At 39.2% G+C, this 27,879-nt stretch overlaps 2 protein-coding genes across 8 annotated transcripts in view; one reads left to right on the top strand and one right to left on the bottom strand.

The window, feature by feature from the left end:
- The window catches only part of IL17RB (interleukin 17 receptor B), a 37,717-nt gene extending 28,036 nt beyond the window's left edge, over positions 1–9,681 (top strand). For all 6 annotated transcript variants that reach the window (XM_043550457.1, XM_043550456.1, XM_043550455.1 and 3 more), the window contains 5 exons: positions 283–434; positions 2,452–2,517; positions 3,875–3,959; positions 5,003–5,107; positions 7,944–9,681. In XM_043550457.1, coding sequence (XP_043406392.1) covers positions 283–434; positions 2,452–2,517; positions 3,875–3,959; positions 5,003–5,107; positions 7,944–8,557 — 1,022 coding nt within the window. In that variant the 3' untranslated portion in view covers positions 8,558–9,681. The remainder of the gene's footprint in view (positions 1–282; positions 435–2,451; positions 2,518–3,874; positions 3,960–5,002; positions 5,108–7,943) is intronic.
- Positions 2,450–27,879, bottom strand: ACTR8 (actin related protein 8). 2 transcript variants are annotated; one of them, XM_037903914.2, is made up of 14 exons: positions 27,250–27,879; positions 25,973–26,143; positions 24,812–24,922; positions 24,472–24,576; positions 23,412–23,585; positions 22,545–22,638; positions 18,351–18,483; positions 17,812–17,965; positions 16,299–16,394; positions 14,709–14,849; positions 12,769–13,033; positions 12,216–12,379; positions 11,349–11,488; positions 2,450–4,322 (listed from the first exon to the last, which is right to left on the bottom strand). In XM_037903914.2, exons 1-14 carry the CDS (start codon positions 27,370–27,372, stop codon positions 4,229–4,231), a joined length of 1,965 nt encoding a protein of 654 aa, XP_037759842.1. In that variant the 5' UTR covers positions 27,373–27,879; the 3' UTR covers positions 2,450–4,228. The 2 variants fall into 2 exon arrangements, with proteins under 2 accessions (XP_037759842.1, XP_037759843.1); XM_037903915.2 differs by lacking the exon at positions 2,450–4,322 and having other exon boundaries at positions 9,441–11,488; positions 27,250–27,869.

Below are 27,879 nucleotides of genomic sequence, written 5' to 3'. Positions count from 1 at the left end.
TCTGAGACACACACCCCTCTCCCCCCAGTAGGGCATTTCAGCAGAGAGGCCAACAAGTGTGGAATTTAGCCTGTTTTCTCACTTCTAAAGGTTGTCTCCGCTGGTCAGAATTAGGGCACTGTGGGGCAATTGTTTTCCCACTGCCCATGCTGTCCAAACAGGCAGCCAGTCTCTTGGGCTGTCAGTCTGGCACCTTTTACGAGCACTACATTCAAATGGGAACAACTTTCAGCACGTAGGCAGTTATTAAGAATTTTAAACTGTATTCTTTACAACCCACAGGAAGTCTGTGGAATCCAAATATAACTGCATGTAAAACAGAGGCAGAAGTGGAAGTGAATTTTACAACAAGTAGCCTTGGGACCAAATATACCATACTTCTCTATGAGTGTGAGAAATGTGATGTACCTATTGAAAGGGATTTGATGACAAAGGTATTTTTCTTGTACATATAACAGCTAACATTAAAACATACACATACTTTTTTAGATACCTAAAAATGGTAAATCCAATTTCTTTTATTTTTCCTCTCCTTTATCACAATCTACATTACAACACATTTTACCAAATTAGCGGGGGGCATGCTTTTTTCAGACAAATTAGAGGAACTGGCCAGCAGTCCATGAGAAGTCTGTGTGCTGGGTTCTAGGAGAATGACAGCCAAATTTAGGAAGAGCTGTGCTCCAATAATTATGCTCCTTTTCTCCAAGAAGGCAGCAAGTTTTTCTTTGTGCTTCAGGTGGTAAGAGAACTGTGTAAAATCCCAGAGCATGAGTATTTGAGTTCTGCTAATTTGGAAGGTCTAGTCAATAATCTGCAGCACACACTGTCCACTGGCTCTGTGGATATGGGGAAAGCAGTGGATGTGATATATCTTGACTTTAGCAAAGCTTTTGATATGGTCTCCCACAGTATTCTTGCCAGTAAGTTAAAGAAGTATGGATTGGATGAATGGATGACAAGGTGGATAGAAAGCTTGCTAGATTGTCAGGCTCAACGGGTAGTGATCAACAGATTGATGTCTAGTTGGCAGCCGGTATCAAGTGGAGTGCCCCAGGGATCGGTCCTGGGGCCAGTTTTGTTCAACATCTTTATTAATGATCTGGATGATGGGATGGATTGCACCCTCAGCCAATTTTCAGATGACACTAAGCTGTGGGGAGATGTAGATACGCTGGAGGGTAGGTATAGGGTCCAGAGTGACTTAGACAAATTGGAGGCTTGGGCCAAAAGAAATCTGATGAGGTTCAACAAGGACAAGTGCAGAGTCCTGCACTTAGGAACGAAGAATCCCATGCACCGCTACAGGCTGGGGACCGACTGGCTAAGTGGCAGTTCTGCAGAAAAGGACCTGAGGATTACAGTGGATGAGAAGCTGGATAGGAGTCAGCAGTGTGCCCTTGTTGCCAAGAAGGCTAACGGCATATTGGACTGCATTAGTAGGAGCATTGCCAGCAGATCGAGGGAAGTGATTATTTCCCTCTATTTGGCACTGGTGAAGCCACATCTGGAGTACTGCATCCAGTTTTGGGCCCCCCACTACAGAAAGGATGTGGACAAATTGGAGAGAGTCCAGCAGAGGGCAACGAAAATGATTAGGGGGCTGGGGCACATGATTTATGAGGCGAGGCTGAGGGAATTGGAATTATTTAGTCTACAGAAGAGAAGAGTGAGGGGGGATTTGGTAGCAGCCTTCAACCACCTGAAGGGGGGTTCCAAAGAGGATGGAGCTAGGCTGTTCTCAGTGGTGGCAGATGACAGCAGCAGCAGCAGTGGTTTCAAACTGCAGTGCTGGAGGTCTAAGTTGGATATTAGGAAAAAACTATTTCACTAGGAGGGTGGTGAAGCACTGGAATGGGTTACCTAGGGAGGTGGTGGAACCTCCATCCTTAGAGGTTTTTAAGGCCTGGCTTGACAAAGCCCTGGCTGGGATGATTTAGTTGGGGTTGGTCCTGCTTTGAGCAGGGGTTTGGACTAGATGATGTCCTGAGGTCTCTTCCAACCCTAATCTTCTATGGTTCTACGATTCAAACATTTTGCTCTCCATGGTGCTACCTCGTGGTTTACCCATTTAACTTTCAGATTTTAAAAATGCTTCGATTTGTAACATTTTCAAATTGGGAGTGTTCTACAGGGAAGGTGGAATAATACACTGTAAAATGGTAATACAGTACTAGTTTAAATAAGCTTTACCTAAACTCAAACTTATTCTTAATGAAGGTTACATGCTGAGATATTCTGAAATTTTTTCTTACCTAGCAAAGAGGTCAGATTTAAAAATGATATAATCATCACTTAAAACAACAAATGTATATTATATTTAATAGTGTCAACAAATCTGATCAATATTTTAAATATATTTCCCCTTATTATGTATTATTTTTAAATTATTCCTTTGTGTAACACATTTGCTTCAACTTTTTTTTTCTTGTTGGTTTCTATCTGCATTAGATCAATGAAACCAGAACTTCTGTTAGAATACCAGTGAGTGATCAAAGCAACAATATTTCTGTACAGGTAAAGTTCAATTTTGATTGAATTTGCAATGGGAAAAGTAGCTTCTTTAAAATGAATGAATTGTATGCAAATACTACGTTGTTTCTGACTAATGTCTAGTAAACCTGTGTGCAATACCATGTAGTTCTTGATATCGAGTTCACCTTTGTACTGCATTAAATGAACTTCATGGACATGGATTACTGGACATAAGTTTTGCTTCTACTAATAGTGATTAAATAAACTGCACAGTATAAATTTCCTGTGCTACAACGCTTAAGACAAACATGTTTAATATATTTACACTGAGGTCTTGGTATTACTGGGGTGTTTTTCAGATCCACACTCACAGAACTGTTTTCAGATTCTTGCCTTTTGGGGATATATGTACGAACAACTAAGACAAACAGATGAATCTATCATCCTGTGGTTTCTATTTCCTTAAAATTGCTTCACTGCACAGAGCAGTTAAGCAGATAAGCTGGGAAATGTATTATCTGGAGTTTATATTTATTCTTAAAAACATCTACAAATGACTGTATTCTAAATTGGTCCATTTAAGGTTGGGATCACGTATTCTTGTTCTCTATACACAACGGTCTGGTTCATAATAAGTTGTAGGATAATAAGCTGTACCATAGAAATCAATAGGCATTTTCCCATTAATTTCAATGTGGGCCCAAAATGTCATCGCATATAAACGATTGGTACCCAAATTGAGGTTTATATAGGACGGTATAGCAGCCTATTTTCAATTATATACCTTACTCTGACCTCAACTCCAGTAAGTCTCAGATGCATTTCCCAGTTATAAACCACCAGAGAATATAGAAAAGCCTTGACTCTTACTAAGTACAGCTTCATAAAGAGCATATACTAGTACTATATTTTGCCTTTTAGCCTGAGAAGACACACGTACTGGGCTCTTTATTCCTGTTATCAATGTGCATCATTTAAATGGACACAGGCAGTTTGAGCCACAAATCTAGGTTTTATTGAAATTACTAAAATGAAAAGAGGTGGTTCAATGGAACTCTTTCTAAAACTATTTAATTTTAACAAATGTATTGTTTAAATATTCCCAATTAGTGTTTGCAAACTAGGCATTGCAGTAGTATGGTCATGCACAAGATAAACCAGCAGAATAAACAGTGAAAAGGAATTACTCTTTCGTTTTAGTCATATAAGTTATTAGTAAGGAAAGTACTTTTTAAGTTTCTGTATTGTCACGCGATAAAGTCTCTTTAAGAAACTCAGTAGTCAGAATAGGGCACCAAAGGGCCAAACAGGATAAAAGAAACAGGAAGGAATAAAGTGTCACTAAGTATTTATTTGTCTGCATATTAGAATTTTTCTTCTACTTTTCTTTTTTCTTTAGATAATTCCTTATTTTGCTAAATGTGAATATGATTGTCGAAGGCACAAAGGAACCCTAACAATGTGTGTTCAAAACCACAGTAATGGTTAGTTGAGTATTTATCAGTATTCAAAACAGATGAAGTAGGAATTATAGCTTGTTCTGTCTCTTACTATGTCCACTGACCTACCATTGTGTGTCTCTTACGCTTTCAAGTCTAGAGCAGTTACTCTTTGGTAAAGAAAAATTTGAATTTCAGAGACTTCTTTAACGATCCTTCCCTAGGGACTGCAGCTTGACGTGGTAGAAAGGCTTCTGTGTTCCAATGCCCCTCAGAGCTGTGGTGGCAGCAGTTTTAACTCCTGGTAGGGCCACCTAAACTGGACAGGTCAAAGGGTAGTAGATCAGATGGACAGCAATCCACTGGTCCACAAGGTTGGGGGGTTGAGCAATAGGCCAACAACCTATCCTTGATTTAAAAAAAAAAAAGAAAAGTTAAGTTATTAAAACACAAGATCGCCATTTTGCCAAACAGCATGATAGCCCAGGATGGGAAAGTCTTGTTTGTACCCTAGGCAACATCTGGCAGCAAGGGAAGGATTAACGTTAAGGCTAAGTAGATGATGAGCACTCTAGGATCATATACTGTACCTCTGGCAGTCCCTTTGAAGTCCTTGGTCTACTTTGTCTTTCATTATCCTTCCTCTTACAGCACTCCTTCCAAAATGTTTGTTTTCATGCTAAATACATTGCATATTTAAACTATATAAATTAAAGCCAGTTAACAACTATCAGTGCTGACAAAACAGTAGAGGGAGGTCAGAATGACACATGGGATGTCAGTCTGCTGGGAGGAGGAAGTATTTGCCAGTCTCTGGCAGGGACATGGAAGGAAACTTAAGGGAGTAGGATGGGAAGAAGGTAGCACCTGCTGCAGTGTAGAGAACAAGGTTTCTCAGGTTCCTCAGCAAGTGTTAACATTTCTGCATAACCTTTGTGGGGAAGTCATATTTTAGTGCAATTTCTCTTTCATGTATACAGCCTGGAAATGCTTAGTTCAATTGTTAAGTAACCAAAAGCATTTTTTTTCTTTAAAGTCAATTATTCAAAAGGCACCTCATTGAAGACTTATGGTTCTCTCTCTTTTAGGGACCATCACAATTGATTCATCTGGAAGATATGTGTGTCTCATCCTTGCTGCTTTATTTGTAATTGTGTGTGTGATTGCTGCTGTAGTATTTTTCAGGAACTGTGGTAAGACCTTTACTCACTCTTTTGAAAAAGCTGTACTTTAAGGTTCTTTGATCTTTGCCTCAGTTTCCTTTTAGTGAGGCAGTTCATATTAAAGGTGTTGCAGTGCATTTATATATCATATCTTTTAAATATCACAACAAGCAAGCATTACTATACCCTAATTTATGAAACTCTTAGCCGGCCCTTCACTTATATGTCAATTTCAGGGTAAATGTTCGATCCCAGAATTATCTATATTAAAACCAACAACAACAGTAGTTTGAAAATTACCTAAAACACAAATTGTGCCCAATTCTAGGGCTCACTAGATTCATTACTTGTTTTGTATGCATGTCTCTAGAGGAGATAAAAGAATGGCAAGGTGGGAAGAGAAGACTTATGTTTTAGGTGCAAACCAGAAGTAGAAAAGTCTCAGATGACATCATTTATAAGAAGCACTGCCTCAAGCAAAGCCCATACAGAACTAAGATAAACTTAGAGAAGCCACCATACTGGATCACACCAGTGATTTCTCCAGTTCGGTATCTCATCTATGACAGCGCCTAGTACCAGATGCTTGAGAGGAAAGTACAAGAGACTTCACTTATAGAATAACCTGCACATAAAGGAACTTTCTTCCTAAACCCCCAAGATTAGTGGCTGGCTTGGTTTATGCCCTGAAACACAAGGGTTTTATACCTCTGATTTTCTGTAGATGTTCTCATCATCAACATAAAAGTATAATCTTTTTTTTAATGCTACTAGGCTCTCTCTTGCCTCAGTGGTGGTGTGTGTCAATGAATTAAACAGGTTAATAATTCAGTGGGTTAAAAAAGTATTTCCTTTTGCCAGTTTTACAGGTCATCTTTCAGTTTCATTGACTGTCATATATCACAACAGAAGCCTGAGGTTTTTGTTTCAGAGTAGCAGCCGTGTTAGTCTGTATCCGCAAAAAGAACAGGAGTACTTGTGGCACCTTAGAGACTAACTAGGTGCCACAAGTACTCCTGTTCTTTTTGAGGTTTTTGTGGAGTTGTCCCAAGGACGCCCAAGTCTTTTTCCTTCCATCTCTTGGTGGTAGTTAATTGTACCCCACAATGCCTATTAAATTTTTTTCATTTCAGTGGGCATGACCTTGTAATTGTCAGCATGGCCTTTCAGTAGCTACTGTGCTGCCCATTCTCCTAGCTTTTTTAGCTCACTTTGATACTCATGACAGCTTTTGCCAGTTTTGACTAACCTAAATAAATGTCATCAGCAAGTTTTGTCCCCTACCCTCCTGACCATTTTCCACTTGAATAATAAATACAGTAAACACCAGTCCTATAGGGAACATTGATATTCCCCAACTTTTTGCCATGTTTAAAACTGATAATTTATTCCTGCTCTTTGCTTTGATTTTTAACCAGTTTCTTTACTTCTTACCTACTTTCCTTAATTGCCTCTGGTGAGGGACTTTATTAGAAGCTCTTAGGAAGTCCAAATAAATTATATCAACTGGATGCTTTCCTTAATCCACTGGTTTTTTTAAATGAAGAATTCTACCAACGTGCTGTAATTTTTCTGTACAGAAGCCAGGACTGTCTTATCCCTATACTATCACATTAATCTAGGTATTTTATAACCCTAAATATTTCAACCAGTTTACCTCACATTTAAGTAAAGGTCACTAGTCTGGAATTCCAAGGATAAGTCTTGAAACCTTTTTTTTTAAATAGGCACATTTTACTACCCTCCAGTCTTCTGATATAGTACCTAGTGCCTATTTTTTGTTAGCCCCATAATTCCTCACTCAGAACTATCTGCTTATCAGGTCCTGGTAATTTTTTGCTGCTCATCTCAGTTTGCTGAGCACCTTCTAACCCCTTAGTTTTAGACAGCATCTCATCTTTATTATCTGAAAAGAGTAGGTATCTCCCCAACATCCTCTGTAGTGAAGAATGAAGCAAAGAAACCATTTAATGTCTCTGCAATGGCCTTGTTCTCCTCAAATGCTCCCTCTTAGCTCTCTGGTAGTTCAGCAAACCCACCCATTTTCATGTAATCTTCCTGCTTCAGCTAAACTGAGAGTTTCTTTAGCTAATTTCCCTCTTAGATCTCCTAGTTTCCATCCCACACTTCACCTACTAGAATTATGCTTCTAAAATACAGAGAAACAAAATTGGGGGTATAGTCCTTACTAAACTGAACATCTTTGGTCTTAGCTGGAGATTATACCACTTCACAAATACCTAGACTAGCTCTTGGATACTCACTGTATAGGTAGCATGCACTTTATTTCAGCACACTATGTTTTATTACACTTCCTCTCACCTTCGCTTTAAAAGTCATGGCAATGAATTGGAAATAAAGACTCCACCCATTGTCAGGGAGAAGTTTAAACCACATCCTCAAAATGAGAAACTCCATTAGCCATAAAAATAGTTCTGTACCACTGAATTCTGAAAATAACGTTGCAGTTTTCAGAGTGAGGACACAGTTTTACATTAAATGGCACAAAACTGTTTATAGCACTGTTACAGAAAGGTGACTGAGACACAATGGAACGTGTACTGTCTTGTACTAGTAAAAACTGTTTTGTCAATCTACTTTCGCATTGGTTCATGGGGACACATTGACTTATTTGCCAACCAGTGTCAGCAGTTTCCTAGTAGACAGGGTTTGGAGTCAAAATGAGGGTTGATTTAGTGATTGACTTGCATAATCTAATCTTTTAAAAATGAACCTTCTGGAATAAATCTTTTTTTTACAAGTACGTAACTCCTCCATACCTAGTTTAGGAAGTCATTCAAATGTTGATTTTATTTGCTGCTAAAAATGTTTAAATTCAATACAGTATATTTTTTTTTATTAACAGATACAAAGAAAATGTTCTTCCATCATGCAGAGCTACAACAACCTGTTAAAGTACTGGTTATATATCCAAAAGAAGTGTGTTTTCAGCATACTGTCCTGGCTTTTGCTGAATTTCTGCACAAGCACTGTCAAAGTGATGTTATTATCGATATGTGGCAGAGAAGGAGAATTGCTGAACAAGGCCCAGTACAATGGCTTGCTGTTCAGAAAGAAACTGCAGATAAGATAATTTTCCTCAGTTCAAGCTATATCATTACTGAGTGTGATACTGTTTGCTACAAAAGCATAGACAGCCACAAAGATAACTCTGAGTGTATGTTCACTCTTGCATTTAACCTCTTCTGCAGCGATATGAAAAATATGTCTTCTCTGCACAAATACATGGTGGTTTCTTTCAATGAAATAAATTCAGAAGACACTCTCCCAAGTGCTCTGAACACCTGTCCAAAATACTGTCTTATGAAGGACATTGACATCTTTCGTAGAGATCTTTCTAGTTCACATAGGCAGGCCCATGGCACAAATACAAAATTAGTGTGTGGCTGGAGACCTAGCACCAAATGTATACAAACTGAGGAATACAATAGACAAGGTCTCAGCAGCAGCAGAATATGATTTTGTAAGGCACTTGATGGATTTAAAATGAGTTTGCTTGGGTGAAATTAATTCTGGATAAAACATGCTTAACTGATTTTTGCCCTGATCATGCAATTAAGAGGCTGAAAGTAAAGAGAAACCGAAGCTATAAAAGTCTACATAGGAGAGGTAGCTACCCATTCACCAGTGTATTGTAAACTCCTTTATGTAAATTAGGAAGAAATATTTAAAGCTAGTCATTTAATTGTAAAATTAAGGAAAAGAGTATAGAATGAAAAGCTAGGTATGGTCAGTTTGACATGGAATTATCATTGTTACTATATTGTATTTGGAAAACAAAACAAACTTTTTAAAAATTAATGGTCCTATAGACTTTGGGGCATGATTTGGTCTTATGTTGAAAACACATTCTAAAAAAGGAGAAAAATAGGTAAATTAAAACATGAGGGGAAAATATCTTGAATTACTTTCTGATGAGAGGAGAAAAATTACAATTTTCTATGTTTCATAAGATTGTTTAAATTTATCTTGTGCATATGGTAGCGGGTTTTCCCTTTATCTACTTACTGGATTTAATTGGACTAAAATTTAATGTCCTCCTCTGGACTGTTAATGCTATGAAAGATTATTATACTCCTATACGATAAATTTGTGTCTGAATAAGTTTTGTAGTGTAAATAAAGGACTTAATACATCTATGTAATGGTTATAGCAGTTCTCTTCCTGGAGTTCCTGACACTCAAATGCTAAGGAACTTAAGTGTATTTAAGAAGCAACACTTGTTTCCCACCCTGACTGCAAGAAGGAAACAACTGGATAGGCCATTAATACCCATGTTTGGTTCATGAAATCATCTGTCACATGTACAAGTCAAGCCCCATTGATGATACTGATAACCATGTGGAATTATGAAACGTTTATTGTACAGAACCCATTTGAAGTCTATCAAATCAAATATGATCTCTGTAAATATGTACATTTTCTGTAATACGGTTCAGCTACCACATTTTAAAAAATTAAATAATTGTTTTATACAGTTAGATTTGTGGACCCTTTTTGTTACAGCAAAACTAGCAACAATATTTAACTTGGACAGACAAAGATACCAGATTGGGTATTCGTTGGTTATGCTTCCAGTACCTTGGGACGAAAAAAAGTCAGAGACAGACTGTCTTCAGCTGCCTGCAACAAATGTACAGGAATGGCACACTGATATACCTCGCTGCTTTTAGTTTAAGATTACACCAATGTTTTAACATAAATGCATTTTCCAAGAGAACTTTCAGTGACAGGAAAATTAGCTCTTAAAAAGAACAAATTTTCTTTTGTTTTTAAAAAAGTAGATGCCTCTTTGGTAGTCACTAAAATGCTGGAAGTATCCCTGTGAGGTTTGTATTTATAGTCTAGAGTAGATTGCTACAACAGGCAGGGTGGGATAAGCGACAACAGACAAAGCGCTAGCAGTGCAGGAATGCTCTGGGCATACTCCCCCATAATGCTGAATGTTGCCATCAACTAGTTGTGGGGTGGGATTAACAGTAGCAGGGTGGTACCACTGTGGGTGAGCTGGAGATTTCAAAATTGTCACTTCAGATAACATTTGATAACTTTTTACAGTTAGTGTACGGCTTTTTTGCCTATCTATGCAATGGACAGTAATGAGAAGGATTTCAGTTTCATGATCGTCTTCATCCTTCTGTGTGAATAAGGGCTACCTATCAAAGGTGAGCTCCTGCTGCTTGTACTGTGATAGCACTGAACATTGGTGTGTTGGCTCAGATGCAGTGTTTTGGGGATATTTTAAGGGGGTAGGAGCCAAAAACTGTGTCAGTGATTTTGGATGTTGACAAGTCTTCCTGACAGTGAAAACATGCAAGAAAATAGGTGAAACACAGTTCAATTGTTATAGAGAAATGGTCTCTCTCTCTGAAGTTAGCACTGATTCTGGAAGAAAACACACCACTAGGAAGAGTAGCTGTAAGCTGCTACTCATTTTAGTAGTTATTAAACATTTAACAGGGATGATGATATGTATATCTTGTATTTATTTTGTTCCATTTTTTTCATTAAACTTGTCCAATTAAAGTATTTGTAACCACCAGAAGTTTGTATATTTATATGGACAAAAACTCTACATAGAGTTTTCTAAAGAATAAAAGAAGTGTGAGAAGTAACATTGCATTAAATAAAATTCATGAAGATCATACAGAAGGAAAAAGCTGTGTTAAGATACTTACTTTGTTCCTCAACGGTACTTAATTTCACTTTTTCACAGGGTTCTGGTCTTAATGGTTTAAAATGTTTAAGAGGAGTCATATCCATTACATTTTAAATCAGTCCTATTAAGAGGCACTGCAATTTTCCTTTAAAAGCTTCCAGGTCTAGACTTACTGCTTCTAACGTTAAGACCAAATCATTCAGTATAATGTTACTTATTTACAAATGCATGTCTGTCTGTATGCCACTTTAGTATTTTATACACTAAGTTTGACTTGTGACCTAACTGTTTATAATTTATTTGGATAAAGCAGGAGCACTCATATGCACAGAAATCTGTATGTAAAAAGCCAAAAACTTGGGATTTTTAAAGGTGCCCATGCATTTTAGGCACTTACTTCCCTTTTGACTCAATAGGATTCTGGCACCTAATTCAGGCTCTTCTGAAAAACCTCAGCCAAAAACTAGCATATTTTTTAAAAAAAAAGTCTCAAACCACAAGCAGGGGAAATGAGCTTTCTTCGGACAACAGGACAATTTTGAAAAGTAATATTCAGTTAATTGAGGTTCCACTATAATCTCGTTAGATTACCACACAAATGCAGCTCTCTCACGTAACATCCGGACACCAAAGCGTTGCCATTCTCGCTGATAGATCCATAGCTCCTGGGTTGTATCCAGGCAGGCCAAAACTGCACCTCCTTTCCATGCAATCAAGCGTGGATCCATATCCTAAAATTAAGAACAAGGATTGCATAAAAATTACGGATCTGATTTTCAGAGATACTAAATACAGGCAGCTCCCATTTAATGTAATGGAAGTTCACTCAGCACCTTTGAAAAATCAGACCAACAATTTCCCCAAATGTTTTTGTGTGATAAACCTAAATATTTTCACCATGTTTAATTTATTAAGGAACTTGGAAGTCACTGATTTTACAGTGTGTCAATGAGGAAAATCAACCCTCGCTAGTAAAACTAATGAAAAAGGGAATACTTAGAGTTTGTTTTAGAAATTTAGCTGATTAATGCCAAATATTATTTACACACAATACTATGCATCCTCTTATATTTCTTACTCTTCCTTCTTTGCTAATGTTAACTCATGTTACTGACAAGCAGACAGGATTAGTTATCTTTTACCATATTTCTCATGGCCATTCCAAGTCCCTTTTCCTAAAACTAACTTTACTAGCTGTTGGTTATGTTTCTTATTCTGAAAGAAGCAATTAGCACTAATCTATCAATTGTAAGGCTACTATAACTAACCATTCTACCTCCAGATACATATATCTGTAGTGGTAGCTCATAGTATAGTGATCTGAAAAACAATCTGATCTCAGGTCTCCCATAAGGAATGTAACTAAACTGTGATAGTTCTGAAATAACAGATTTTTAAACCTTTAGATTCCAAATAGTCTATGAATAGTTCATTAATTCTGCTTCATTAACATCATACCTTAGGTCTTGTAATGACTTCTACATTTTCAACAACTCTTCTGAAAGAAGGAGGCATTTTGTTGAGAATTCGGTGCTGAAGAAATTCCTGAGCTTTATGAAACATCAGACCTCCTCCCACTACTAGGATAGAACTATACATCTTCTTTTTGGTATCATCAGATGCTGGAATGATATGATAGATCATTATATATATATAAATAAATGAATCGCTAATACTACCTAAACTTGGATTATGAAGAACTGCATAAAAGTCAAAGTAGTTAGGATGAGTGAAAGTTATTGCAGAAGCAGACATTTCTCAGTTACTAAAAGCATGAAGATATTTAACAAAAATGGGCTTTCATAAAGCATTGGAAATGAGAGACCGTACAGCACTTTATTTTCTAGAAGACATGACTAAACTAGATGGATGAATTCTTTATTTTCTAGACGACAGAGCTAAAGGAGAGAATTCTAGTTTCTGTAAGGTAATGAAAGATGTTGGAATTTGGTATGAATCTGGACCAAGTGATTGGGCTCTAATGACAGTATTATGCAAATATAGTTCTTACCACAGCAGTCAATACTATGAAGAATGGCTTTGTCAAGGCCTAGTGCTTTGCCTTCAAACTGGGATATAGCGGTTTTCCTGGACATGTGTGCTGCTAGGGGTTCCTCAGATTCATTTCCAGCTATTATACAATCACTCTGAGAGGATCCCAGTTCCACTTCTTGTGGATACATCCTCTCTGAAATGTCTGAGGACTGGCCACGCAAGTCTCCCTCAAATCCACCAGGCTTGGACATGGACTTCCTATCAGCTGTAGCTTTTGCAGACTTAAAAACAAAATAATAAATTGGTAAGTTAATTTTATTAATTAAAAAAATTCATTTCAAATCCTCGCAGGTTGCTTTGGCATGGAACAGCGTTCTAATGACAAATAATATAGCACTAATTGTTCTTGTGCTTCTCTTTAGCTTGCTGAAAAGAACTGTTGAATGTTGCATTTCCACCCCATACAAATATTATTCTAAACCACGACTTTTAAAAAAAATCATTTTCGAAGTCCATCAAACATTTCAAATGGGTATCATAGCATAAAGTCATAACGTAGTTTCCACAAATACAGAAGTTTTATCTATGGGCTTGTCTACACATAGTTAAAACAGTATAACCCCTTAGTGTGGATACAGTTATACCTGTATAAGAGGTGCTTATATCAGTTTAATTTAGACCTGGTCTACACTAGAAAACTAGGTCACTATGTGACATAGTTAAACAGACCTAAGGCCCCATGTAGACAGTGCCTGGTTGATGGATGAATTCTCCTGTTGACCTTGCTAACGCCTCTCAGGAAGGTGGATTACCTACACTGACAGGAGAACCCCTCCCGTTAGCATAGATAGTGTCTATACTGCAGTGCTGCTGCTATGCCGCTGTAGCGTTTCAAGTGTAGACAAGCCATTATTCTCACTACATTTTCTAAACCCATATAGTTTTAACAGTACAAAAACTCTGTAGATTCGCCTTAAATTGATACAAAATCCTATACATTTGCCTGTTACAAATCAGTTAATTTTTTTTAGCCCATAAGTTTTATAGTAAAGGATTTGTGTACATTTTTAATTATTCCCATTACTTAATATTTATGAAGTGCTCCAAGTGCTGTATAATTATTTAAAATTATTTATAATTCACTGTAAACCGTCTTTGTGAAAAAAAAAAGCTAATTATGAGAGATTTCATTTACTACAAAAACGTACTGAATGTCTCCACTACTCAGGCCAAGAGTGACATTTAGCACATAATTACAAAATTAACCTTCTACAATTATTACAAAGCATGCTAAAGGTGCTGCCTTTCAGATGAGATGAGGCAGAGATCCTGACTAGGTGTAGTTGTTGAAAACTCCATGGCAATTTCTGCAAAACTGTGTTAGCTTCAGTGTTCTGGGTAAATTCTAAGATGGGCAATTACATTTTGGCCTATGTAAGCTGCCTCTGTTGTTTCTAGTGGACAAGTTATTCTTCACTTCCCTGCCTAAAACCTGTTCTTTAATGCTTTGGACACAGAACAGCTGCCATCTCTCAACTTAAGAGATGGCTGCTTTTCAATGGTGAGTGAAACACACAAGGTAGTAATTATGTTTATTCCCCCCTCTTCCCCCCGCCCCCCATGCACTGTTCCTCAGATGTTCTTGTCAACTGCTGGAAATGGCCCACCTTGATTATCACTACAAAAGGTTTTTTCCCCCCAGCTCTCCTGCTGGTAATAGCTCACCTTACTTGATCACTCTCGTTACAGTGTGTACGGTAACACCCATTGTTTCATGTTCTCTGTGTATATAAATCTCCCCACTGTATTTTCCACTGAATGCATCCGATGAAGTGAGCTGTAGCTCACGAAAGCTTATGCTCAAATAAATTTGTTAGTCTCTAAGGTGCCACAAGTCCTCCTTTTCTTTTTCCTAGGTAAATGGTAGTTTTCTGTGAAAACTAAACATTAACACACCTGCTCTTGTTTACTTTGGGTAGCTAATAGATAATGTTCATCATGAGGATCCTCTGGGTCACCCTGTGACCTGTGTTGCAAAGATGTCATTTTCTGCCCAACAATTCCAAAAGTTGCTGGATAAAACAGAGCCATCGGAGCCTGGGTAGTAAAAGATGAAAAAGTTTAATACAATCTTCTGTTTAAACAAATATTTTTGAAGTTCAATGTTTGTCCATTAACAAATATTCTTTTTAAAATAAAGCCTAATAATTTTTTACTGAATTTACAATTGTAAAGTGTCTCATGCCTCAGAATCAACAGATTACTACTTTGTTTCAAATAGCCTTTTAACAGGGAGAAGTAACTGAGTTTTCTTTAAAAAATGAAGTTGTAAACCATTAAAAAAAAACCAAGTACACACGCACATTATATATATGTTAAATGGTATCAGACTGTCAACTAGTGTTCATCAGCATTACGAGTGTATTACAAAAAGTCATAGTAGTGACAGATGAAAAAAAACGTATATATCAGCATTCATCAAGTATAGGATGTAGGACCACAGATAGGAGGCATGTCAGATACTTAATTGGTATTAGCCACAAGACAGAGAGGTAATGAGGTGGTCACCAGTGATGTATTAGAGATGCTCCTATCTACAGCAAATTGATTTTAACAGCTTTTAACAAAGTGCCCTTAAGTATGGGTAAAGCATACAACCTCTGTAGGGTACATCCACTAAAATGTGAGGCAGCTTAGTAAGGCATTCCATGGAATACTGGGCAATGGGGCATATGCTGTGGGAGGGTAGTGACAGATATGCATCCTCCGTATATTTTTGCCAGAAGCTGGGTATGGGCGTCAGGGGATGGATCACTTGGTGATTACCTGTTCTGTTCATTCCCTCTGGGGCACTTGGCATTAGCCACTGTCAGAAGACAGCATGCTAGGTTAGATGGACCATTGGTCTGACCCAGAATGGCCATTCTTAAAGTTGTGGCAAGGCACCTCTTTTCTCTTGCCAGACTTAGTGTTTCCCCCTCTCGTGATGGTGGGCCTGGGGTAATCAGCCCCACTCAGCCAGGGTTTGTCATCCCCCTTCTATGCTCCCTTGATCATATTTTCAGGATAGGTCTGAGAGTCAGCCTAAGGGGTGATCCTCCACCAAACAAAAGGAAACAGTCTCCTGAACAAAAACCCCAGAGGGGTACCTTTCGCTGCCCCCCTCGCTGGGGCAAGGGATCATCTGGTTGGTTGCCCTGGGGTGTCAGTCCTTCCCCTAGCAGGAATTCAGGTTTGGCTGTTTCCCCTATGGGAAGGAACACAGCCTCTCACCCTGGAATAGCCTATTCCCCTGCTGCCACTGGGTGTGTGTGTGTGTGTCCTCCTTTGCTCTCCCCAGAGGAGGGGTTTTTAAAGGCCTCAGACCGTGTTTAAGTGGATTCAGGTGTCCCTATTTTGACCTGAGGTAACCCCTTCTCAGTTTATAGGAAAAAGGGCCTTTAACATTCTAGGGCTAATATAGCGACCTTTAAGTACCCTCTTGCAGCCATCCAGACTGACTTCATCACAAGGTTCTATTGTTGTGCACACACATTTTGAATTTACCTGTAGTTTTTCATCCCCTAAACGGAACTGGTATAATAAGGCTGGAGAGTCTGGATGACGAATCTGAAACTCATGGTCTTGCAATCCAGAAATATCCTATTTTTAATGGAATATGGCAAAAAGGTAATCAATTCTGTACAGTCTAAGATTCCTATCTCAAAGCTTTTTACTTGTATTCATCAAGACAAACAAATAATGAAACTCACTTATGAATCTGAATTTTGTTTGTATTTCCTGTTTTCCAAAGCCTTTGTCCTGCAACAGGATCTGCTAATGCAGCCTTTTCTGCATGCAGATTCCCACTGAAGTCAACATGGCTGTGCTTGGGTAGTGGAATCCATGTTAGCAGATCCTGTTGTAGGACTGAGGCCTAAAATGGGAACTACGTGACTCAACAACCCAGAGAATTAACTGAACCACATGGAAGGAGCTCAGCAAGAAGCTTGCTGGGGGGAAGACCTCAATACTGATGCAAAAATTATATTAATAAAATTTTAACTTATTTTTAATTAGGACATTACAAACTTGTTGCACCTTTACTGAAAATTAAGACATAGCTTCAAGTACGTGATAGCCAGGATGTTTGGAAACATAACAATGAATATGTTTAGTTAGTTATGTTACAAAATATTAAAGCTAATCAAAGAAATTCCAAAAGGTTTCTGCTTCCATCTCTCAAGGACAAGCAAATATCAAAACGACAAACCATGTCAGACATGCATGTTTTAAGTACAGGCCAAAGTGTGAAAAAAGAATGTAGTGTGTGTTATCAGAGCCATAAATCTAAACTGTAAAGTGGCTATACCAACACCTTCTTTTCAAAGGAAAATCTCTGCTTGTGTTTTTGAACTCCAGGAAAAACATGTGGAGTTGGAAGTGTTTTAAACTTTTGTTGATTTCTTAAATGTTGAAATGGCAAACACCTTTAGAGATGTATGTGCGCAAATATTTTGTATCTAAATGCAAGAGTTCATGTACTAACTGCCTGGTATCATGGTTATAGGACAATGAAATGTTTTATGCACAAATATAGCAAGGTCATTTGATGCTACAACTGGATACTAACATTAGAAGCCTTTTAAGTATACTTTATACCAGAGGTCCCCATCGTGGTGCCCGTGGGTGCAATGGCACCCGCCAGGGAAGTTGTGTGCGCCTGCAGGACACCATGCCACCGAAATGCCGCCGCTGAGCGCGGCCACCTGAGAACCGCCTGCCAAAATGCCGCCGAGAAGCATTGCCATTTCTCGGCAGCATTTCAGCGGCAAGGCTTCTTTCCGTTGCCGCTTCTTGGCGGCGGGGTGTTTGGCGCCCACCACAGTCTGTTGGGAATAGGAATGTGCTATTCCCACAGAAAGGTTGGGGACCACTGCTTTATACTAACGGGGAATTAATTAATTAATTACTAATAATGCACAAGCAAATCCTCACGCAACTCAGGAAGACAAGATAATCATTGTTCCAAAAACTGTCATGTAGAATCAACAACTTAAGCTTAAGACTTTTTCCCCACCTGGTCTAAATGACAAAATGTCTCTTTTAAGTGCTGAAGGAGAAGGCAGTCCATTTTATTAGCTAACTGGCAATCCCTGTAAGGAAACCCAGCTCGCTGCATAAGCCAGTAAAAACACCTTGATACATCAGACCCACCATATGCAAGGCACAACCTAAAACAAAGAGAAAGTAACAGATGAACATTAATTTATTCATCGAGCCCAAAGCTAACATTATGTATCAGCCTAAAAATGAACATGTACAATACTGTGCTCATGACTTCCACATAGTTTACATGGCACGTAGGGCCAGCTCCTGCTCTCTTTACAGGAGCAAAAACTCTCCAATATGGATCATATAGTAGAATGGGATGCTCCTGTTGTGAAAGTCGTAAGTATTAAACCAAAAAACAATTAACTACATTAATACAGTGTTGCCCTTATGTATATCTACTAATAAATCCTTCTTACTTTAAAAACAAGTAATGTAAGATAAAACATCTGCACCCCACCCTCATTAGTGGTTTTGTAGTAATTTTGCTCATAAAGAAAAAGTTACCGGGTGTTACGGTGTGAAACGCCATCCTCTACACAGCAAACACTTGTCTTCTGATCCCCTACATCTACTATACACGCACTACCTAAGCCACTTCCAAAAGTAGCACAGACAGACTCCTGATGGACCACTATACCTAAAAATATGAGAGGAAGATTAAGTCTGGTTTTAAACCAAGCTCCAGACATTTAAAGTAAATACTTAGTTTTTGTGTAGTAGATTTTTAAAATATATAACACTGAGATCCTGATCCTGTATTGAAAGTTTACATTGTGCAAAAATAGCCACATTTGCCAGGAAAAGTTTTTATCTTCCCATTGGTGAAGAGATATTTTAAGCCTTTAGGAAAGATAAATTAAGGGTGAAGTGGAAGTCTACATTGAAAGTTTCCTTGCTTTTATGGGTTTAGGAAAAAATCTGGACCTAACATTAACCTTAATTTTGTAGTGGGTATTAAAGGGCTTCAATTACCAGTAGCAGGCTGTGACACTTTGAGGTTCAACCCAGACCATTAAGGGGTCATGTCACCAACTGCCCTGCAACTCTGAGTGCCTTAAATGCTATGCTGCTGGGGTTCACAGCCCTGACACCAACAGCCAGCCTACAAGCATGCAGGTCACACCCTGGCTTCCACTGCCCAGTTACTTTTTGCAAGGTGAGCCCAACATTCCCCCAGCCCCGAATTTCCTCAAAACTGTCTGCCCTGTGGTGTCCACCTCTCCTGGAACAGTCACAGAAGTTAAGTTTTCTGCTCCTTTAAAAAGAAAGTAAACAGCAGCTCATTACTTTAACTGGGGTTTGAGAAACTTATTTCAATCAAAGCACTGCACTGGTTTATAAAACATTTGCTAACAAATTCATAGGTTTAAGTGACATCAAATAGAAGGAATAAGGATAGAAATGGTTACAAATGAACAAAAGTAGAAATATGCTTCTAAAACAAACTTAATTTCAGTAAGTTACAATCTTTGCCTAAGCAGTTTTCTCACCTACACTCAGATTCCAGAGACTTCAGCCCTCTTACCTGAAAGACCAAAGTTCTGTGATTTCATGAACTCTGGCCCCTTCACTCCCTCAAGTGATGGATGCTAAAATGGCTTTCTGTCCTTGCTTATATTTTCCAAAATTCAATGACCTTGCTTCAGGAGGCAAGAAGCCATGCTGGGGACTCAGCTTGCTGTGTCCACCAGGGAGCTGTTAATTTTTGCAGTCTTTTCCTCTCATTGTGAGAGTTAAAAGGCTACCTAACCCACTTGCTAATTTGATGGCTATGTTTATCTTGTATGTAAACGTACCTTCCTTGTCCCTTCCTGAGGATCAGGCAGGTCAGACATACCTTTGTTTAAGACATATCAAATATGCATTCCTTTGTTTAAGACTGACAAGATTTATGCATTGCTTGCCAAACACATTTTAAGAACATAATTCTAGAGTGTATTTAACAACTCTTACAACCAGCATGTTACCAGCCTGCATACACCTCACATGAGGGGGGCGAGATAGCTCAGCGGTTTGAGCACTGGCCAGCTAAACCCAGGGTTGTGAGTTCAATCCTTGAGGGGGCCATGTAGGGATCTGGGGCAAAAATTGGGGATTGGTCCTGCTTTGAGCAGGGGCTTGGACTAGATGACCTCCTGAGGTCCCTTCCAACTCTGATATTCTATGACACCTTTTAGACACAGATTATGACAGCAGTGAGTTGGTATATACTGAGTATGTCAGGCCTTACAAGAGTTACTGACACAAAGTAAAAAGAAAAGGAGTACTTGTGGCACTTTAGAGACTAACCAATTTATTTGAGCATAAGCTTTCGTGACGAATACAGACTAACATGGCTGCTACTCTGAAACCTGACACAAAGTAGTGAGCCACTAATGGGCCTCTTTGTCACACAGGGAAGACATTTTTCTTGCATTTTTGATTTTAATCTGATCATTTCCTTTTTAAGTTTTGAGTAAGTTCTTTAAATGGATAGACAAGGTTTGATACCATGCTTCTGTGCATCCCCTTCAATCCACTTTCAACCCTCACAAACGCATTCTTCATGTTTACATCCCAGCCATACACTTTCACTTGAAGAGTACTAAACAAAGACTCCATTCAAATCCCCTTCTTCTGAACTCTGAAGGAAGAGAATTGCTCATTTTAGGCAAGTAGTTTGTAGAACAATAGGTAAGGACTAATTTTAAGGTTTCAGAGTAACAGCCGTGTTAGTCTGTATTCGCAAAAGTACTCCTTTTCTTTTGACTAATTTTAAATGTAGGTCTTCTAAATAGAAGACACGGAGTTTAGTAGTTACATTCAGTAATTAGTTCATCTTAACACTGAATTAATGTTTAGGAAATGGCGCCCTCAAGTGGAGCTGATAATATTTTAACTTCTATAAATTTCCAGTATTTCATACTCATGCACCCTCATGTACACTGTGTAATCCGTCAGACTTAGCCAAACAAAAACTAAAAATGGAGGCTTTATTTTTTTTAAACTTTGTCATCAAACAGACTTAGAGGAACAGGAGGAAAGTTTAGAAGAATTGAATAAATGTCTTTCCCAGCCTCTTGTATGTTGTTACTTTTTCCTGTATGCACAGCAATGTAGACATAAGCCTTTACTGTCAAAGAACGAACATTTTTTCTTTCCACATACCATTAAACATGTAGTATTCTCCTCATTAGGGTGTGCACCCCTAAGAGTAAGACCTTCCAACCAAAAACTACAGGTATGAGTTATGAAACACCTGTAAAGTGAGGAAGGGACCTAATTGGCTATTTCATCTTAAAAAAAAGCAGCAAATCAATTTCATTCATATACATGTATTAAGACGCTCTGTCTTTTGCAGGTTGTTTTCCTTCCACCTATTTAAATCCCTTCCTTTTATCTTATGAATTTTCTTTATCGGCTACAGAAAAGGCTAAGCAAGTTCATACTACTGGTGTCTAGCAAGGAAGAGGAAACTATTTGTTGCTGTGAGAATGCTCAACAATAAAGGATATTAAACATAAAAGGCTCACAAGGGTAGATATGCTCTAATTGCTTGCAATTAACCTCATGTTATCATTTAGTATGTAAATTATTGTAAAACTTATTTGTTTCCACTTTCTAAGCCTCTCTTTTGAGCTTTCAAATCTATTTAAGAGCTTTAAGTGCCTAACACAGAAGTGGACTTTCTGGCTCCTGCAAGGACTGTTTGATAAGTTTAAACTTAAGCATTCTGTTCATACATCAAGTTACACTGCCAGTGCTATGGTGACTCTCTAAACAAAACACAATATGACACAAAGTGAGTCTTGGACTTTCAAAAAAAAAAAATCATTACATTACACGGAAAGTTTGTTAGCTTTATGAACTGGAAGGAATTACATTTCCTTATTTCCTATAAAAAGAAGGGACTTTCAAACTAGGGGAAAAAACATTGAACAGAAAACAATTCAACAGTTCAAAAATCAATGTACTTTATAAGTATTTTAAAAAAAAAATCTTCTCCTGCTTCGAGTGTAAATATTTAGGTCATCCAGATACTCCTTTTGTATGATCCATCAATGAAAAGGAGAATAACACCTTGCATTTATATAGGCCCTTTTTTTCAAACCTTGAAGGATCTCAGCATTCTTTGCACGGACACTTAAACCCATCACTAAAATGCAACAGTAATAAGAAGGCAATGAGGCTTCAGACATCAGTCTGTTACCATGCAAGATACAGATGCTGCCTGGGTTACGCAAGACCCGATTCATGCAAATTCGCACTTACAGAAAAAGTTCCATAAGTGAGAAATAGGATTTTCGAGTTGCGGAAATTTTTGCGTAACGTACGGGTATACATTTCCGACTTATGCAAAATTCAAGTTATGCAAGGCTTTCCGGAATGGAACGATTGTGTAAGTTGGGGGGCGTCTGTATCCCATTTCAAGAGCTGCTTTATGATTTACTTTGTGTAAGTTGGTCAGGAGCAAGCCTCACCTGAAGTGATAAGTTTGGTCTTTTAACAAGTAAACAAAGAGCATGAGTAACTTGCCATAATGCTGGCTTACTAGTTAGCCCTGCCAAAAGAGACAAGAGTTGCAATAGTGACTGGCAAGAGGCAAGGGGTGCCAGTCTCAGAATAGAAAGTGGGTCTGGCTCAGAAATCAGATGCCTTTAAAAAAAAATCTTTTAAGCTATACAAATGAATATTAAATGCTCACTTATTCACTTTTACCTGAAAAGCCCATCTTCATTAGGATCATATGTACCAGTTCTTTCACATGCTGTTTATTATAGATGTCTGGTATCAGTAAAATGCATCTGTAATACTGAAGACAAAAGCAAATTACGGGCAGCTTTCAAATCAATGTAGAGTTCAAAACAATTCCTTTATATATGCTAGAATGCTAGATGCCCCATGGTACGCTACTGAAAAAATACAGATGTAAAGGCACTGAGAAGAAGCAGAACGACTGGAGAGACAGTGGTAATGTAAGAAAACATTTATTTTCATCATTTAAAAATTCAGTTCAATGTGGTATCAAATGTCTGTATTTACAGGAGCTTAAGAAATGTTTAAAAACATTTCATGCAATAGACATGGCAGACACAAGAAAAGCTACCTGCTCAATAAGAAAAATTAAGCAGGTTTAGACTGGGTGTGCTGTTGGTGGCCTGTGATATGCAGGTCAGAGTAGATGATCTGGTGTTTCCTTCTGGCCTTAGACTCTGATTCTAGACCTCAGTCCCTTAAAAACTCTAATCAGCCTATGAAGACAGAACAATGAAGTGAAATATTTTATGAATTTGAACGTTCAAAGACGATCCAACTTACTTTTAAAGTTTCAGTACCAAATGCTGCCCTCAGATAAGTGCACACAACTCCAAGTAAAATCCATTGGAGCAATGCATGCTGGGGGACAAAATTTACTGAAAGATTGAGAGGCAACACTGTCAGCGACAAGAGTAAGATAGGTGGCTCTTCAGTTGACACCCCCTGGAACCCTCCAGACAATGCAAGAGATGGAGCTAAAATAAGAGGCTTCAGATGTGGGTGTAGTACAAACTTACTCAGCTGAACTGAAAGTCACCACGAGCTCACCTTTAAGTCTTTCAGTGGTATTTCCAAATATTTTTGTATTACGTGCGACCAGATAACTTCAAGATCTGCTAGTACTGCAGTAAGGGAGCCGCCAGGCCCCGGGTGAAGGTTTAACTGTCCTCTTCGGATAGGCCAATGAATATTATAACAATCTAAAGGATTAACATATAGCGCCTGAAGAGAAAAGAGAAAGAAAGGTTAATAATTAACGCTAACAATTTGTTCTGTTCATTAGCAGATACAACAGATTGCACAAACAGAGTGCACAATGTGGCCCTGATCCAGGATTGGGGCCCCTGTACACTACTGCAATACTTTTAAAAGTAACTTCTTCTCAAATGGAAAGGCCTTTCCAACTACAGCAATGGGAGCATGATTGGACAATCCAATACAGAATAGGAAAAAAATGGGTAAGTAGTTAAAGATCTGAAGCTAGAAATCTGAATACGCATAATAATAGAAATAACCCCATGGAGTGGTTGGTAACATTTTTCAAGTATTAAACCAGACCAGAGAGAAAAAGAGTGCTTAAAAAAAACAAACACTCTGAAGCACTGAAGTAATCAATGAACAAATTATGTGGCATATGGTGCCTTGTGCTGATCCAGTCACCGATTTCTTGCCTTTTCTGCACACTATACACAATGGGACAGTTTAATTTAGTCAATGAAGAAATGCTAATTTACACACTAGCTGAGGATTTGACCTATTGCTTTTATTAACGTCTAACTAAAAAGTTTCTTGTGTTAATCATTGATGTTTTATTTGTATGAGGGAAAAACAATGGAGGAAAAGGATTCTTAAAAGAACTACAGTTTACTCTAATTAACAAATAAGCACTTTTTCCAGGTTAGGGAATTTTCATGTCATGCTAAATGACACTAAATGGTCATCCTCTTTGGGAGGATCCCCCCCCCAGCTAGAGATTTCATCATTATCTACTGTTTGAATATTTAGGATAACTTGCCGTTTGATACATATTATATCAAATTGTGAATTTAAATATTTGCATTAAAGGACAATACCAGCACCTTGTTTCAAGGGGATAGTGAACTCCTACCTCTTCTCCTACCAGATACTCAGGATGATGGGATGTATTTGTCCATTTGTTCCCAGAGCTGTGATCTAGAATAGCCGGCCGCATCTGTCTATTGTATGATCGAGACTGTAATGTAAATTAAGTCATGCATTATTAGGAAATATTTTGCCAATCATCTTTTATGCGTAAGTGGAAAAATATACTGAAGGCCCATTTTGAGAATGCACTTTCCTCTTCTGTATGGCCAAGGAACATCTGCTGCTTATTGTTGCATGAACTGCTCTCCTTTTACCCTTTAGAAGATATCAAATTGAACTACTGTATAACAGAACAATTTAACAAACTATTCTGAATGAATTACCTGATCAGGTGACACTGGTATACGCCTTGCACCATTTGACATCTTTTTGGACCATATTGCTTGGTCCACCATTTTAAGGCCATTTTGTCTTTGCTCAGTACTTTCAGGTTTCTAAACAAAAAACAAACACATACAGCATAAAAAGCTCTTTCAAAATACAGGTAAAGTATACAACTCTGTATAATGAATACTAAAGCTGACAGCCAGTAAAATACGTGAGATCCCTACAGTGATTAAATGACAAGAGATGATGAGAATGCAAGTATGGTGAATGTACACTGACTTTTGGAAAACACACATTTGTTTCACGAGCCCTAACACACAACTTGAGTCAATTAGAGTCTTTCCATTAACTTTAATGGATACTGGACTGGGTCCAATTCCAGGGAGCTCAGTGACATTGTCTATTAAATTCCACAAATATAAAATGATAGGTGTAACATGTTTAAGTAACACTCTGTTCAGAAAATAAAATTTAAAAATATTTAAGATGCTAATTTGGTGAATTAATTTACATTAAAGACTCAAATTATAAACATTACTGTGTACATTTAAATTATTTAAACTAAATTTGCTTGTTCAATCATATTCTTAAAAAAGATTATACAGTGTAATGTATTAAATAAATTACAAACTTCATTTTGAATGAATATGCTGCAAATGAAGTCATCAGATTTTAACTTTATTCCACTCCAATCACCATTCCCAAAATATGAATGTAAAGTGTGATGGGAGCAAATAGGAAGATCTGTTAAAGAGCTTGTAATGTGTGCATATGATTCTTTCATTTAATGTGCTCAGAACAAGTAGAGGTGCTCAAACAGCATAAACTGTGCAATTCTGTTAACTTCAGTGGAATGGCACCTGCTTATACCAACAGTAACCTTGACCACCAGTAATAACAAGTTCACCTAAATGCCTATTAATATATTTTCTTTGTTGTTTAGTCACAATTTTTACTGAATTGTCTTTTCTTTCATTCTTTTGATATTAGTTTTAAACAACCATACTTTGGTGTTTCTTCGGAAAAGTATGTTTGAATTTAACAACATGGAAAATACGAAACCCACAATTCACAACCAAAAGTAAAATGAAAAAAATGGAAATAGTTTTAGCTGGCCTTGAATTGTTTCAATTTCTAAAATTTAACATGGCACTTACATTGAGTCCATCTCTTAGGAGCCAACTATCTTTGTACACAGGTTGTCCTTGATGTTTCTGTCTTCTTGCAATGATATGGGGAGTACCAACAGGAAGTGTGTCAGTGGCTCTCCCAATTCTCAGAGTTGTTGATCCAGGATGTATCACAACAATGAAGTTGCTTTGTATTTGCTGGAAACGTTGAAATACACAGTAGTATATTACATGCACGTCCATAAGTGTAGTCCACTTCTGCCTATAATTGCCTAATATCTTGTTGAGTTTACAGTCACTTCTCCCTGAGACGCCACCCTCTACAAATGAACTGCTACTAAATGTACATTATAAAGTAGTGCCTTTTATCCCAAAGGATTTCAAAGTGCTATATATACATACAAAACCACTGAAATGCAAGTCTGGGGTGGAAAAAGACAGCCAGCAGGGATACTCACAAAATGCTTCACACTAGGAAAATTTTGTCTCCAGATGCCAAAGTGTGTGTAATGCAGGCAGATGCTAAACTTTTAATATCTCAAAACCACTCCACAACTGATGCTTATAACTGATGTTTGCTCCAGATTTAGTCCTAGATAAGTTCGGCAATGCCAATTGCACAGTTCTGAGGATGTCCCCAGCACATATTTTGAAGTACCCCATGTACCATAGAAAGAGAGAGGCCTGCCACGATCCCACAGGGGAGGAAAGTCTTTGTGAAGGGGAAAACAATCAACTAGCACAAGGTTCACCAGAGAGGGCAACAGGGAATCTCTTTGGATTCATACGGCAGCCCTTTCCCTTCCGTCTCAGGGGTCTTCCCTGCGGAGAATGCGAGTGCAGCTGCCACGGGGAAGGAGGCACAAAGAGCCAGCGCAAGGCGGAGCACCCGTGCAGCGGGGAAGGGGCAATGCGAGGAGAAAGGAGAGAGCTGCTCGTGCAGCAAGCGGGGCGCGCGCTGGGGGCAGCAAAGGCATAGCAGCGAGAAGCCGAGAGGAGAAAGGAACAGCCTGCCGGGGAGAGACGGAGGCGGCCAGACAGCTGAGTGACGTGCAGTGTTGGGGGGCGGCCTGAGAGAAGAAGGGGCTGGAGGGAACCCCGAGGGGAGATGGGGCTGGGGGAGGAGGGGACCTGCACCCCGAAAGAAGAGGGGGCTGGCAGACGAGGGGACCCGCGCCCCGAGGGGAGAGAGGGTTGGGGGGGGAGGACCCGCGCCCCGAGGGCAGGGGGCGGGGGTGACCCGCGCTGGGGAAGTTGCCGCAGGGCGCTGGGCCGGGCGGTCTAACCTGCCCGCCGGGGCTCACCTCCTGCAGGGACTCGGGCACGGCGGCGGGGACGATGGGCCGCTTGGCCCCGCGCTGCTCCCGCTCCTTGTCCCGCTCTTTGTCTTTCCCGTTCTCCGCTTCGCCTTTCTCGGCCTGGGTCATGGCCGCCCGCGCGGGTCCCCGTCCCCTCCCCGCCGGCCGCGCGACACCGGACGCGGAGACAGGCCGACCGGCAGCGCGCCCGGCGTGTCCCTGCGCCCGCTCCGGGGCCGGCGCAGCGCGGCGCCCCGCGTACGGCCCCTCCCCGCCTTCCCCGGGGAAAGTCAGGCCTGGCCCCTTGCTCCAGCCGCGGCTTAGGCCTCCCCTTCCCAGAGCACATACACCGCTGAGGGGCGGTACAGTCCCAAGGCACCCACGCCCTCCGACAAAGGCTCGGGTTCCTCCTGCAGCCCCAGGGGCCAGCGGTCACCGTTCCCCCTTTACTGAGTTGTCACAATAACAGCAATGATTATTCCCACCTTCATTCCCCCTTCCCCCAGTTTACAATTTTGCAAGGGTCGAATATTTTGCAAGGGCGGATACTGTCACATTCCCACTGACCAGCCTGTCATCGTTTGGCATCTCTGTAAGCAGCCTGTGCAATGCTTTACTGCAGCTTGAAGGCCAGAA

Source organism: Chelonia mydas, chromosome 7, assembly GCF_015237465.2.
Source record: "Chelonia mydas isolate rCheMyd1 chromosome 7, rCheMyd1.pri.v2, whole genome shotgun sequence".
NCBI classification, from domain to species: Eukaryota; Metazoa; Chordata; order Testudines; family Cheloniidae; genus Chelonia; species Chelonia mydas.
Note: the sequence above shows the minus strand (reverse complement) of the source record. Positions and strands in the feature narration are given on the sequence as shown.

Coding starts and splice junctions, on each gene's coding strand:
- ACTR8 (XM_037903914.2), bottom strand. CDS start 27,372: ATGACCCAGGCCGAGAAAGGCGAAGCGGAGAACGGGAAAGACAAAGAG. Junction 24,577..24,811: donor TACCAGTGTCACCTGATCAG/GTAATTCATTCA, acceptor TTTACATTACAG/TCTCGATCATACAATAGACA. Junction 4,323..11,348: donor GAGAGAGCTGCATTTGTGTG/GTAATCTAACGA, acceptor TTTTAAATCAAG/GATAGGTTGTTGGCCTATTG.